Raw genomic sequence first — 14,565 nt, 5'->3', positions numbered from 1 at the left:
CACATTTTGGAAATGTTTGGTTAGCGCCTGTTTGTTTCAATATATTCCCTTTTAGTAAAAACATCTACGTTACCCTTGTCCACAGATGTACCTCAACGACATTCTTTCCTCTGCCTTCTTTTGTGTGGTTTTTTTTTTTTTTTTTGGTACTGCAGATCAAACTCGGGACCTTGCACTTGCGAGGCAGACGGCGGAACCACTGAGCTAAATCCCCGGCCCTTTTGTGTATTTCTTGAAACAATACAATATATGATTTCCGTGTCCTGGCTTATAAAAACCATACCATCCTCCAAAGCCTTCCTTGAAGTTCTGGTGAAGGGGGATGAGTTTTGGAGCTGGGGAGAACCAGCAAGATCTTGGGCTCTGTTTGCTCATCCATGGAATGAATTTAAAATAGTCATAGTGTGGATCAAAGGAAATAATGTCTGTAAGCTATTAACGACTCCATCTAGCACATGGTATGTTTCTTTAAAAAAAGGATAGCTTTTCTTTTTGACCAGTAAGAAGGACAGAACGTCTAAGGACCCACATGCAGGGACCAGTTGTGGCAGGTTGGCTGTGCAACTAGGGGGGCTTAGGAGTGGCATGTGGGTTTCTAGCTTGCGAGCAAGAGGGAGAAAAACATTCGATGGGCTTGGGGGGGGGGCGAGTCATTTCTGCTTTATTTGAATGGGTTTTTACAACTGATATTTGCTCCTGGGCTTCTGGGGTTTAGCATGTTTTGAGGACACTCGAGGGCAGAAGTCCAAAGACTGCTGATCATCTGGGTCTGGAGCTAAGAAGAGAGATTTTCGAGCGAGCGGCAGGTTGGGGTTCATTGTGGTGCAGATGTAGCCTGAAACCAGAAAGGAGAGGAGAAGGCCTTAGAGAGAGAACCAGTGATAGGGCCGGGGATTTAGCTCAGTGGTTCCACCGCCTGCCTCACAAGCTAAGGACCCGAGTTCGATCCCCGGTACCAAAAAAAACTATGAGAGAGAAGCAGTGAGGGCCAAGGAGCGAAAGGGAAGGACGTTGGCATTTCAGGGAGACATGGAGGTCAGGGCTGAGGCTCAGACACCTTGAAGAGGCCCAGAGACCTGGGGCTGTGGCTAGAGGGGAACGGAAGGGAGGAGGGTGCCTTTGGGGGAGGGCAGAGTTGGCCGTGTTTCTATGCTGATAAGGAGCTGCTAGTGAGAACCACCCAATGCACAATGGAGGAGGACGCAGGTCTTGCTTCCGGGAACAGAAGAGCAGAGAGGAGGAAGGGTCAGAAGACCTGTGTTTGAAGTTCAGTTCCTGGGTGGGGTGGTGGGAAGGTGCCGGGTAGTCCCTTCCATCCCTGTCTCAGTAAAGCAGTCCGTGTGTTTACGTGGGTGATTCTCGGTGGGGGGGCGGGGGGGTCTGGTGACCTCTAGGAGTCCCCAAGCCAGCCCACATTTGTACAGCAGTTTCCAAGAGGCCATGCGTGTGGTGATGTCTCCCTCTGACAGCTGTTGATCAGATGTGTGCTTTTCTACTGTTGTCTTCCTAGCATTTTCCACGATTCTTGTATTTTTAGAGATTAACTTCTTTTCCCGAAGTACCTTCACTGGGTTCTGCCTTCCTTCCTGCAGTAACATCTCGATAACATCAAGAACTCATTATCCTATAAATGCTACTTTTGAAATTTCCAAATTTTCTTTGAGTCCATGCGAAAACACAAGTAAACGTTGTTGTCTTGTTCAGAAATATTTTAAACTTTTTGACAATGGTCACACTTCAAGACTCAAAACTTGCTATATTTTAGAATTTTATATTTTATTATATAATTTTTCCTAGCTTTAAAGATAGATTATTGCCATTTGGGGGGGTGGTACCAGGGATCGAACTCGGGTCCTTGCACTTGCGCAGCAGACAGCAGAACCACTGAGCTACATCCTCAGCCCGATTATTGGCATTTATAAAAGAGACTAGAAGCTTAATATTTTAACCCAAACTACAGTGTCTACTTCTAAAGGTAATTTTAAAAAGAAAGAAATGAAGGAAGGAAGAAAAGAAGCCAGGCATGATGGCGCACACTTGTAATCCCAGCTACTCAGGCGCTAAGGAAGGAAGATTATGAGTTCAAGGTCAGCCTGGGCAACTCAGCAAGACCCTGTCTCAGATAAAAAGGGCTAGGGGTGTGGCTCAGTGATAGAAAACTGGCTTAGGGCTGGGGATTTAGCTCAGTGGTTTCGCTGCCTGCTGAGCAAGCACAAGGACCCGAGTTGGATCCCCGGTACCAAAAATAAAAAAAGAAAACTGGCTTAGCATGCACAAGGCCCTGGGTTCAGTCACAAGTGCTGCAAAAGAAGAGGAAGAGGAAGAAGAAAAGAAAATGCTATATCAGAGAATTCTTTGACTCATAGAAGGGAGAAATACATTTTTTAAAACTATATGAAACCTATAAAAAAGCTATATCAAAAATTATCTTTCCTCTGCCTTTATTGACATTAATAATTTACCTTTATTGCTTTGCAAGAAATTTTTTGGATCATATTATGGCTCCAGTTAATGCTTATTATTATTATTATTATTATTATTATTACCATGACTATTATTTTGCAGTGCTGGGGATAGATCCCAGGGCCTTGAGCATGCTGAGCAAGTGCTCTACCACTGAGCTACACCTCCAGCCCAGTACTATCATTTTGAGACTAATCGTTCAGAGTTGAAAGGAATTGATTTTTGTTTTGGTTTTTTTTTTTGGTGCTGGGGATCGAACTCGGGTCCTTGCGCTTGTGCAGCAGTAGGCGAAACCACTGAGCTAAATCCCCAGCCCTAGGAATTGAATTTTTGAAACACAGATGTGATGCACTCTTGAAAAATTAAAAATTGTTACAACTTTCAGACTAGAAATGAAAAGACCACTACAGCATCTTGCAGAGTAAGTGCGCAGGGTGGGCCGCCCTGGGGCAGCAGGTGCTATTGTGGAGACCAAGAAAGCCCCACTGGGTCCCTCTGCCCTAGGCCGGCTGAGTAAGTCCAGGGAGGAAGTCAGTAAGGAGGAGCTCACCAGAGACAGGCGCTAACCCGTCTGCAAGACCGGACCTCGAGTTTGAAAATGGTTGCATACACAGAGCCTACTTCTATTCTGCTGTATCTGTTTAGTATTTGTACCAAATAATCATCAGAGAAGAGCCTCTTCCGTGTGAATGTTTGACGACAAACACAAGTGACGTTGAAATATTTAAAGTGCCGAGTGCCTGTTTGAATCTCATGTTTTATCCCGGAACAACTGCGTTGATGGATTGCAGAAATAAGTCAGTGAAATTGTTAGCACGCCTAAAAACAAATCAAGAAAGCTCTACTAGCAGTCCCTGTGTTCTCTATGGCCCTCCTGATGAAACCTACACATGTCCAGTTTCACATGTAAATGTGCTTGACGAGGCAGTAAAAATTACGAATGGTATTCAGTTTCAACCTCGAGTGCGTCGTAGCATACGACCCTCTGTTCCTTATGGCGAAATGAAAAGTGTGCAAAACCCTTCTGCTGCATTCTGCGGTGTGACGGTTGTGTCAAGAAAAGGCATTTGAGGGCCGGGGATTTAGCTCAGCGGTTTCGCTGCCTGCTGCGCAAGCGCAAGGACCCAAGTTCGATCCCTGGTACCAAACCAAAAAAAAAAAAAAAAAGAAAAGGCATCTGTGCCATTGTTTGAACCAGCCACTTTCACGTGGAAATCCATTGTTTTTCTTTTGGTGGTACTGAGGGTTGAACTCAGATGGAGCTACGTCCCCAACCCTTTTTAGAAATTCTGAGACAGCTCTTGCTAAGTCACTGAGTTGCTCAGGCTGGGCTTGAACTATGATCCTCCTGCCTCAGCCTCCCAGAGTGTTGGAATTACAGGTGTGCACCACTATGCTGGGCTTGGCACACCATTTTTACTTGGATTAAAAAAAAAAAGGCAAACAGGAAATCCATAGTTTCTCAGAGTTGAGTGTATCATTTGTTTTCTCAAAAATAAATGAAATGAGCTTGCTACTTGAAAAACAAAGCTGAGCATTTTCCTCAATAATAAAATTTGAGCTTTCAAATAAAAACTTGAACTTTGGAAAGCTTGAAATTGCTTCTATGAGCTTGATAGTTTCTCAATATTTAAAGACTTTTATGGTGAGGTGGAGGGCGATATTAACAAATGTGATGTTTTATGACATGTGAAAAGGGTCAACATTTAGAACATCTACATAACTCAGTGAACCAGTAGTTTCCAGAGGAGCAGCAGCACATGATATTACAAAATCACACATGGAGAAAATTCCACTCAGGATTCAAGGCAGGCCAATGGGTTCAAACAGAGTTGAAAAGTTCATTGATTGGCTTTTAGATTGTAAATTGCCTTTAATCTTTTTGTTTGTTTGTTTTTTGGGTTTTTTTGGTACTGGGGATCAAACTCAGGACCTTGCGCTTGCGAGGCAGGCACCGGAACCCCTGAGCTAAATCCCTAGCCCCTGAATTGCCTTCAATCTTTAAAAATCCTACCAGTTATGAAGTTTACCTTTTATACCAAAAAAAAGCCACAATCATCTAAAGATGTTCTACAAATACTCCTCTTTAAACTGCATATTTCTATACAGACAAATTTTCTTCATATTGAAATGGACTGCATGAACAGGGCCAGAAGAGAATCCCACTGTTTCCTATTAAGCCAATCACTAAAGGGATTTGGAGAAATGTAAAACACTCCGCTCACTAATCTTGTTTTGTTTTGCAATACATATTTTTTGTTAGTAGTGGAGATTGAACCCAGAGCATTTCACTTTCTAGGCCAGTGCTCAAGCACTGAGGTGCTTCCCAAGCCCTTTTTTAGCTTTTGAGACAGGGTAGGGTCTCTCCAAGTTGCCCAGGATACCCTCAAACTTGAAATCCACCTGCCTCCGCCTCCCAAGTAGCTGGACTTACAGACATGTACTACCACACTTGGCTCCTTGCACTTATTTTTAATATGGTATTTTACTGACATACAATGAATTCACTGTTGTTTTAAATGAATTAATGAATAAATATTTAAAATGTTTTCATTCTTAATTTTCATACAGTAAATATTGTTTTTTTTAAAAACCCATAGAAACAAAAAGTGGTTAGGCCTTCAGTGATATCTAAGAGTGTAAAATGCTTTTCACACCAAAATGTGAGGATTGCTAGTTTAGACCATATGGAAGAGGTCTGGGCATGCACAGGGCAAGAGAGTTAGGAGAAAGATTTTCAATAGTTGTAGGTAGGTTCCCTTTTTTTGAATATGTAGGAATAGCAGACACTTTAAAAAGATCTTCAGAGTATTTTCCTTTTCCAGATTTCCTTAGCTTTCATAAAATACTTTATATCCTTTAATGCTTCTTGCTTGGATTCTATATTATCTTACAATGATATTGCTCACCTGCCACACCTATAACTATTGCTTGATTTTTTTTTTTTGGTACCGGGGATCGAACTCGGGTCCTTGCGCTTGCGAGGCAGGCGCTGAAACCATTGAGCTAAACCCCCAGCCCTATTGCTTGATTTTTATGTGAGTTAGTTTTCCAATTTGCTTTCTAAAAATTAAAAAATAGGGCCAGGAATGTACCTCAGTGTTACCATGCCTGCCTGGCAAGTGCAAGGTCCTGAGTTCGATCCCTGGTACCACAAAAAAAAAAATTAAAAAACAATTTAGTATGGTATAAAAATAAACAGCAACTAACCATTGTAACCATTTTAAAGTATACAGTGGAGTGGTTTTAACTTACTCATATTGCTGTACAGCAGATCTGGAGAATTTTCTCATCTTGCAAAATTGCCACTCTACACCCATTGAATGGCAGTTGTCCATTTCCCCCTCTGGCAGCCACTAGAAACCACATTCTGCTTTTCATTTTTTGGCATTTGACTACTTTTGGTACCTTGCATAGTGTGATCATACAGTATTTGTCTTTTTGTAAGACAAAGATAAGCATAATGCCCACAAGGAAATCTACATGACTGGGCCTCCTCCTTCTTAAATGTTGAATAATATTCCACCGCGAGTAAGCAGTGCCTTTGTTATCCACTCATCCACTGATGGACGTTTGGGTTGCTGCAGGGGACACGGGGGTATCTCCAGCATACTTGGACTCTAGATGTTGACACTGACCCATACCCATGCCAGGAAACAGCTGAGCGAGAGGTGGCCATGAGGGCCGACGTGAGGGTGAGGGTGAGGGTTAGGTCAGCCTCGTCTCTGGATACCCAGGTGTAGGCACAGGGAAGCGGAAACTGGCAGGGTAACTCAGAGCCCAGAAGCCCCTGTCTATAAGGAAGGCGTGAGCTTGTGTTGAATTCTCACCATACATTAGGAAAATGTCACTATGAAAACAATGAGAAAAAATTATTCCTCCAGTTTCTCAGGACCATGTATAAACCTCAAGGAAAACAGTATCACCAGTGTCAGGAACAAGCCTAGCAAGAGGCTTTTCCTATGGAAGAGGATTTTGTTTTGTTTTGTTTTTAGAGTAAGAAGAATTTATTGAGAAAGAAAGCTTCTGTCTAAGAGAGACAGAAGGGGGACTGGAAAGTGGGTTACCTGCCCACCCTGCTTCTCAAAGGTGTTTTATGGGACAAAGCCACAAGGTGAGGTGGGTTCAAGGTGGAACAAAACTATAGTCAACTAGTAAGATTACAAGTACAGTTACTTAGGTAATACTGAGCCAATGAGAAATCACAAAGGTGGACAGAACTATGAACAACCCATAAGATTATGACAAGTGTAGTCACTTAGGTAATATTGATTAAATGGGGATCCAGTGGGGAGGCAAGTCATAGAGCAAGTATGCAAGGAATGAGCAAGGATTTTCAGTAAGGGGTGGGTCAGGGATCTTGGAAGATCTCTCGGTCCCCCAGCCAGGTGATTGATACCTATTTAGAATATCAATCACTGCTATTTATCCTACGTGAGTGTGGTAGTTTCTCTCCTACAATGCTGGCCTTCAGTGAATGTATCATTTTTGTTTTTGTTTTTGTTTTTGTTTTTGTTTTGGTACCGGGGATCAACTTGGGTCCTTGTGCTTGCACAGCAGGTGGCGAAACCACTGAGCTAAATCCCCGGCCCCCCAGTGAATGTATCTTGATTGTCCTCCATGTTGGCTTCTGAGTGTCCTCCATGTTGATTCCACAAAGGCTGGCCCTGTCTAACTGCCTACAAGATGTCTAATTAACTTACCTATCTACAATATTCCCCTCTGAAGAAATACCCCTAACTGTCGTGGGTGAAGACCGTTCTGGCTACTTCTGGCTGAAGAGGTTCAGAGTTGTGATCAGCAGTGAACAGTTACTCTACAGAGTCTATCTAAAGGCCCTCGATAGGTGCCAGGCATTGTCATCTTGGGTAGGCTTATAGCTTTGAGTCTGAAGGAGACAACGCTGAAGAAATAGTTAAGAATACATGGGCCAGGGCTGGGGATTTAGCTCAGTAGCGCTGCCACCTGCCTTGCAAGCACAAGGTCCTGAGTTTGATGCCTGGTACAAAAAAAAATACATGGGCCAAATAATAAGGTCAGTAGGATTGTTATGCATAGAGCCAACAAGCATTTCCACCAGCAGGAACTAGTAATAGGAGGATTTTTTTAATGAAAAGAAGAATCCTCTAAGTAGACTACATTCACATCTCCACCATAATTCATACTATCTAAATTCAAGCTTGAAAATTTTTTTCTTACTCTTGCTGTGTGTGCGAGGATCACAAAGAAGCATGGTTTTGTGTGGCTAATGTGGCAAAGACCAATCTCTCAAAAAATAGAAAAGCCTTCACCAAAATTCTACCCTGAGTTCTCTACTCCCGAGGCTGCTGGCTACATAAATCATTCCTACTGAATAAAGTCGTCTTTAAAGAGCTTTCCTTTCACCTACAGACCCCAGAGTTTGTATCTGGGCTCCCATGCAATGACTGTAGGTGATATTGTGATAAAACCTGGTCATACACGCCAGGGATGTAGCTCAGTGGCGCTGCGCCTGCCTGACAAGTGCAAGGTCCTGAGTTCGATCCCACTAACAAAAACAAAAACAAAAAAACCAAAACCTGGTCATACACAAAAAGTGAAGGAAGACTCCACCAATTTTGAAGCTTACCGGGGACTAGGAAATGTGTTTGCAAAGGGACAAGGGAAAACCACTGCCAACTTGAGCCATTACACTGACCTCCCTTGATTTCTTTTTGGCCCATGCTTTCAGTCTCGGAGAAAGGGAGGGTAATTGCAAACTGCACTTTTGGTACCACTTTACGGGTCACATAGTAAATATAGTTATTTTATGATACAGCAAAGCAGAAAAGGCACTGGCTTGAGGCCCAGAGATAAGGTGTACTTCCAGCATGGCTACCCACCAGCCAGGTAGCTTTGGACAAGCGTCTCTCTCTTGACCCTCAGTTTACCTTCTGTAAAACCCAGTACTTGGACAAGACGAGCTGTTTCTTTCAGCTCTCACCTTCTGTGAATTAATGACCACGGTAGTCACTCTACTTTTTATTTGGCATGTGTTCATTTGATACATATACACATATATAAAAATCTGTACATGGTAAAAATACAAAATATTTCTTTATAAGTTATGCAATTAAACAGCTACCTTTTTAAAGTTAAAAAACCATTGCGAAAAGCGAGAGGAGAGAAAAATCTAGACAATCCTTTATATTCATTCACAATAACCTTGGTATAAAATATCCATACAAAACAAATGTACAAGATAGAGTACAGTTCATAGAGCTGTGCAGACAGCAGAATTCAGTTAAAAAAAATCAAAGAGGTCCAAGAGTCGCTCTTTGTCTACTGCTATCCACTGCTGGCTTTGCTGCTCAGGGACACTTCCCCCCCCCCAAAAAAAAGAATAAAAGGGCTCAAGATAGAGTGCTTGGTGCATATACTATGCATGTAGAAGTTAAAAAGAAAAAGCTTTAAAACACACAACAGCCAGGTGTGGTGGTGCACACCTGAGATCCCAGGACTCAGGAGGTGGAGGCAGGACTGCCACGAGTTCGAGGCCAGCCTGGCCTACACAGTGAGTTCAAGACCAGCCTGGACTACATAGTGAGACCCTGTCTCAAAAACACCAAAAGATAAAAATGAAAACATACACAGCAGAAATAGAGAGGAACTCTTCCTCCTAGTTAGGGGACTCACTTGTTGCCACCACAGAGCGTGTGGAAAAAAGACTCCATATCTGCATTTCCCTTGGACCAGAAGGCACAGGCTCGCTTGGGCTCATTCTGTTTTGCAGCTCTTGTGCTTTCCAGGGGAGCAGCCGGGGGACTCAGGGTCTGGAGTCTCCAGGAGGAGGAGCCGCTGGCTGTCGGGGGAGGAAAGCACCCCGGGAAGCCGTGGAGAGGGCTGCTGGGAAGCGGGGTGGGGTGATGAAAGGTCTCCGGACCGGACACGGAGGGCCGGGCCCTTGCGGACCGCACGGAGGCCTGCAGGGGTCTAGGACACGGTGATTTCCTCCTCCTCCTCCTCATCCTCCTCCTCCGCGCCATCCTCCTCCTCGCCCTCGTCCTCCGAGTCGGAGAAGTCCGAAGGTTTTCCGGGGCTGCCCGAGCGTGCGGGCGAGGCGGGCAGCGGCCCTGGGAGCCGGGGATCCCGCGGGTGCCGGGGCTCGGGGGTCGCCCCGAAGGCTGGGAGCGGGAGCGGCCGGGGGCTGCCGGGGCACTGGTCCTCTTCCTCGTCGCCCGCGCGGCCCTTCTGGCCCACGTCGCTGAGGTCCGGGTGCGGATTGAGTTTGGTGGGCAGCGTCTGCTCGCGGCAGCCCCCGCTGGACAGGAGCTCGCGCTCCTTGGAGTTTCGCCACTTCATGCGCCGGTTCTGGAACCAGATTTTCACCTGGGTCGCAGGGAGGCAAAAGGAACGCGGAGCCAGTGAATAGGGCCCGGGGAGGACCGTGGCGCGGGAGGGCGCAGCCCTCGCTCTCTCTGCACCCATGGAAGTGACTTCCACTGATCTGCCACCTCCCTGGCCCTCTCTGCTCCAGGGACACCCTGCCCACGCGAGCACGCACCCTGCATTTGGCCTCAATTTCCCCCTCTGCAGAAGTGGATCAACCGGGCCTGGGGAGGGCGTGCAGCCCACTGGGGCTGCGGAGCACCTGCCCTCACCTGCGAGTCCTTCAGGCCCAGCTTGGCTGCCAGCTTCTTGCGGTCCGGCTTGCTGATGTACTTCTGCTTCTGGAACATCTTCTCCAGCGCCTTGCGCTGCACGTCGGAGAACACGGCCCGGCGCAGCATCCCGCGGCGTGGCTTCCCACGGGCGGCCAGCGGCCACGAGAACGTGCCCGGGATGGGCACAACGCCGGAGGACGCTGCGGGCGGAGCGAGGCCGGTGAGCGAGGCTCCCCTCCTCCCCTCCCCTCCCCTCGGACGCCTTCATCTCTTCAAAGCCCTCCTTCCCCTCCCCCTGGAGAGCCGGCCACAAACCTGCAGCCTGCGGCAGTGAAAGCCGCTTTCCGCCCAAATAACTTTTCCTTTCAACCGTGCAGCCCCGGATTAGGGAAAACCGTGAAACCAGCCCCCAGCATGCCCTGTGGCGTTTCTCCATTCGGGGTACCAGGGAAAGTAACCTGTGTGGACTCCTCAGAATAGCAACGAAACCCTAAACTAAAAATAAACCCCACCCCACACCTCTATCACCTTGGTAGCTTCCGCCTTCTCTCAGTGCAAAGAGGATACTTCGCTGATTTGAGAGAGAGAACGAGGGAAAATCCGCTTTTGGATTCTTTTTTTAAAAAGTCTAATCCGTATTCGTCTTTTTAATAGTAATCTTTCCTCCCCTCCCCCACAAAACGTAAAGAATTCGGCCCGAATACAGGAAAAGTGGCAGCTAATTAGCACACTGACCGCTTCCCACTGGGTATTGGCATGGTAAAGAGGGGGAGAGTTTCGCTTTAAGGGAGAGAAAGAGAAAACCAAAAAGAAACAGAGACCCTAATGAAGCGTGAATGGTAATTGTGTAGTAATGAACTAACAGAAAAAGACTGTGGACAAGCAGCGAAAGCCATATATTACTGGCACAAAAGAGATTTACACTTTCAAACTAAACACAACTGCAGGCCAAGACCACTGGGAGAATACTGATGCCAGAGGCTTCTCCGGCCCGAATCGTTCTCATTAAATGGACATGAAAAGCTATTTATAAAGCTCGGGTTGTTTTTGTTGGTGCATTGGGATGAGGGAGAAAAGGAGCACATTCCTCTATCAGCAAGGAGCATGAACGTGGGTGTGTGTGCGTGGGGGGGGGCGGGAATTCTCTCTCCCCCTTTAAAAAATCAACTGCGCCGTTTCTTTCGCTGATATCTGGGAGCGGGCCCGGTGCTACCCATCCCCCCGACCATGCCGGGCCTCGCTCTCTCCGGGGTCTCTCCCTTCTCCCTCGGAGTTTTCAGCAGCTGCAGGGTTTCTGAGCCAGTGATAGTCCAGGATGAAAACCTTCTGCTTCTCCTTCCCGCGGGGGCCCTTCACTGGGACCCTCTCCAGGTGCCTCTTTGCAGGCCCAAAGCTCTTTCAAAAGATACGGCAAGGTGGGGCGGCGGGGTATGAGAAGGGGCTGGGAAATCGGGTAGGAAGTGGAAAGCGGGGTGAGCGGAGGATCTAGGCCTCCTCCCCCTGGCATCCCACACAAGAGGGCACCCCATGTGGTCTTGTGAAAAGCCCCAGCCCTGAATGAGTCCGAAAGAGAAATTAGCCCCGGCTGGTAGGTGTCTCCGGCGGGCGGCGCGGAGGGCGAGGGCCGGTCTGTGTGTGGCTGCCCGGAGGAGCTGACCGATTGGTCATGGTGCTGAAACCTTTGTGAGGAACCGTGGCCCGGTGCACCGACTCTGTGGGAAAACGGCGGCGTGAAGGGATGCCAACAGCTCCTCGCCGGGAAGGGAACCGCCTCAAATTGGGACCATGACAATTCTTGCTAATTTGTAGAGCAGGGAATTGGTGCAAAGTGTCAAGCAGTCACTGCTTGTGCTAAATAGGGCATCAAATTGGCGCGACGGATTCGCGAATGTTGTACGCCTCGCAACCTCTGAACCAGAGCGTAACCCCGAGGGGAGGACGGAGAAATGCGGCTCCGGGCCGGGAGCGACGGGGCAGCCTCGCGCAGGACGCGGGCCAGGCCTACCTGGGAAATACGAGGATCTGATGAAGGGCTGGAAGGAGCCTTCGAAGTAGGGAAAGGCGAACGTCTTGGGAGGCAGGCTCGGGAGCAGGGCGGGGGCGGTTTCTGGGAGCGGGAGGAAGGCGGAGAATGGTTACGCACAGCGCGCTGAGCGCGCGATCTAGCGGGGCCTCGGCTTCCACGCGCGTCGTTTTCCAACGCGCCGGCCGAGTAAACCGAATCTTCCTGCGCAGTCTCCTCCCCCCGGGTCCTCTGCGCCGCCCCCTCTCCCCTCCATCCTGGCCACGGAGGAGACAGACCGGGCTGGAGTGAGTGGGAGGAAAGAAACTGGCAGAGCCACAGCACCCGCTAATTCAATAAATGCCTCCTCTCGGACGGGCAAACAGCTGGAAGTCGGAGCCCAGAAACCCCAGCGCCGGGGCCGCCCCCCGCCCCGATCCCGGGCTCAGGTCCACTCCGAGGGTGGGGCAGCTCTGCCCGCGCCTCCTGCGTGGATCTCGGGCTCCCCCTGCCAGACGCGGGGTTTCGGGGTGTGCACAGAGGTGCGCGCGGGCGCTCGCTCCCGAAGGAGACTCAGTCCGAAAGCACCTAAGTGGGCCCGCGGTGTTCTTCCTTCGCCTACCTGTTCTGGGCGCCGAGGAGAGGATGGCGTTCACCCCAAACTTCAAAAACGTGGGCTCGCTGGCCCGGGAGAGGGCGGTCTGAGGAGAGCTGCCGCGCCGGCTGCCCGTGCCCGGGGTGCCCGGGGTGCCTGGGGAGCCCGGGTCGGAGGCCCCGGTGTCGGCGGCGGCCGCGGGGGGCCCCTGCCTGGGGGGCGACAGGCTGGCGGCCGGCCCGCTGCGGGGCAGGTAGGCGGGGGGCCGGCTGATGCGGATCAGATCCTCCACTAGGAAGCTCGAGTGGCCGGAAAACGCCGACTGGAGGGACCGGGGCAGCGTCAAGGTGGGCGTGGGCCGCAGGAGGCTCGGGTACCCCGCGGGGGGCGCGAGGAGCCCAGGAAACATCATGGTCGGAGCGGGGCGGGCGGGCGGCAGAACCCTTCTCCCCGCGGCCGGAGGGTGAGGCCTCTCTTCCCGCCCCTCGAGCTCCCGGGTGCCCTTCTCTCGGGCTTAGCCAACGTCTCCAAGTAACGATCCCTCTTGGGCGCCCGCGAGTCCTCCGGGGCCCTCTGGCCGAGGTGATGGTTTTATAGCGGCCCGCCCGCTACAGCGCTTTGAAAAGTGACAGCTCTGACAATGAAGTTCAACAAAGTTCTCCACTCGAGCTTCATGCGCTGCAGGCTCCGGGCCCTCTGATTGGCGCAGAGGTGCAATTTATGATTGGATTAGTCTTCATAAGCAAGGCCCGCACAATGGGCCGCCAACAAAGGCCCTCGCGCGTCAGTTCTGCATATCGACCGCCTCTTTGCAATACTGTGCGCCCCCAAAGCTCTTGCCGGGGGGTTTTTTGTTCCGAAGCAACACCCGGGCTAATTAAATGCCTATTTAGAAGTTTCAGATGACATCTTGCCTCACAGAAAAAGAATTATTTAAAGAACGCACTAAATTTATTTGCAGCTCCCCTGTTGAGCCCGGAAAATCAATCAATAAATATTCATAGAAATACATCTCCAGGCTACCAGTAAAACAGCTCTCCCCTTGCAGAGAGGGTGTGGAAAATTTCAAGTCCTCAATCACGAAAATATGCTCCCTCCCCAGCGTCTAGCCCTGTGTGTCCCTCCTGCTGAAGCCTCAGGCAGATGTGAGGGCTGCTCTAAATCAAAGTTAGAACTTCCACTCTCACGGCCCAGGCCCTGGGAGGTTTGCAAATGGATGCTTGGGGCAGTTGGATGTGATGCCAAGGCCTGGGGTTATCTCATTTGGGAAGACTCGTCGAGTGCCCGAGTTAGTGGGTACACCTGCAAACTCCTGGCACCTTGGCAAACGGGTTCGGACAGGCAGTTTCTCTAGCAGTCCCTGCACGAATGCACACGGCTCTCTTGGGGTAAGAACTGGGGGGGGGGGCTGCCCCTAGCTGGGGCACACAGGCTACCACTGGCAAGATGACGCCGCACCTGCAGCGACGTCCCAGCGTTTTTCCAACCTCCAGGAGCTCCAGGTGCTTTAAATTGAAACACGCTACCCTACCTGTTCCCGGGTGCATAACGTGGTCTAGGTTTTGCAGCTTTTTAATAGCAACGAACGAATACAGAGGGAAGGACAAGGTTCCCCCAAATGTGGATGCGTGCCAGGAAAGCCTCTCCTAAATCTGACGCACTTCCCACGAGAATAGTCTCAGACAATCCCTTTGCTGTCCTCCCGGTTGGGCCTGAGGTGCCGCTGAGCTTCCACCCCGTTGCGCTGCTCGCCGAGATAACAGATGTGTTAAATGTCCCATTCATTTCTTTCGTGTGGCTGAACCTCCCCCAAGAGAAGTGTGCAGCCCGGCCAGGGCGCCCTGATCCTATTAACCATGAACTAACTGTCACCTTCAGCTGGT

At 49.3% G+C, this 14,565-nt stretch overlaps 1 protein-coding gene across 2 annotated transcripts; it reads right to left on the bottom strand.

Moving 5' to 3' along the window:
* Positions 1 to 645: 645 nt before the first annotated feature.
* Positions 646 to 13,094, bottom strand: Dbx1 (developing brain homeobox 1). Of its 2 annotated transcripts, XM_004851554.3 has the most exons (4): positions 12,710 to 13,094; positions 12,091 to 12,192; positions 10,083 to 10,285; positions 8,820 to 9,810 (listed from the first exon to the last, which is right to left on the bottom strand). In XM_004851554.3, exons 1-4 carry the CDS (start codon positions 13,092 to 13,094, stop codon positions 9,415 to 9,417), a joined length of 1,086 nt encoding a protein of 361 aa, XP_004851611.1. In that variant the 3' UTR covers positions 8,820 to 9,414. The 2 variants fall into 2 exon arrangements, 1 of the variants encoding a protein (XP_004851611.1); XR_002397144.2 differs by lacking the exons at positions 8,820 to 9,810; positions 10,083 to 10,285; positions 12,710 to 13,094 and adding an exon at positions 646 to 835 and having other exon boundaries at positions 12,091 to 12,331.
* Positions 13,095 to 14,565: the final 1,471 nt, after the last annotated feature.

Source organism: Heterocephalus glaber, unplaced genomic scaffold (genome assembly GCF_053883595.1).
Source record: "Heterocephalus glaber isolate CG9 unplaced genomic scaffold, H.glaber_assembly_v1.0 deba00001428, whole genome shotgun sequence".
NCBI lineage: Eukaryota > Metazoa > Chordata > Mammalia > Rodentia > Bathyergidae > Heterocephalus > Heterocephalus glaber.
Note: the sequence above shows the minus strand (reverse complement) of the source record. Positions and strands in the feature narration are given on the sequence as shown.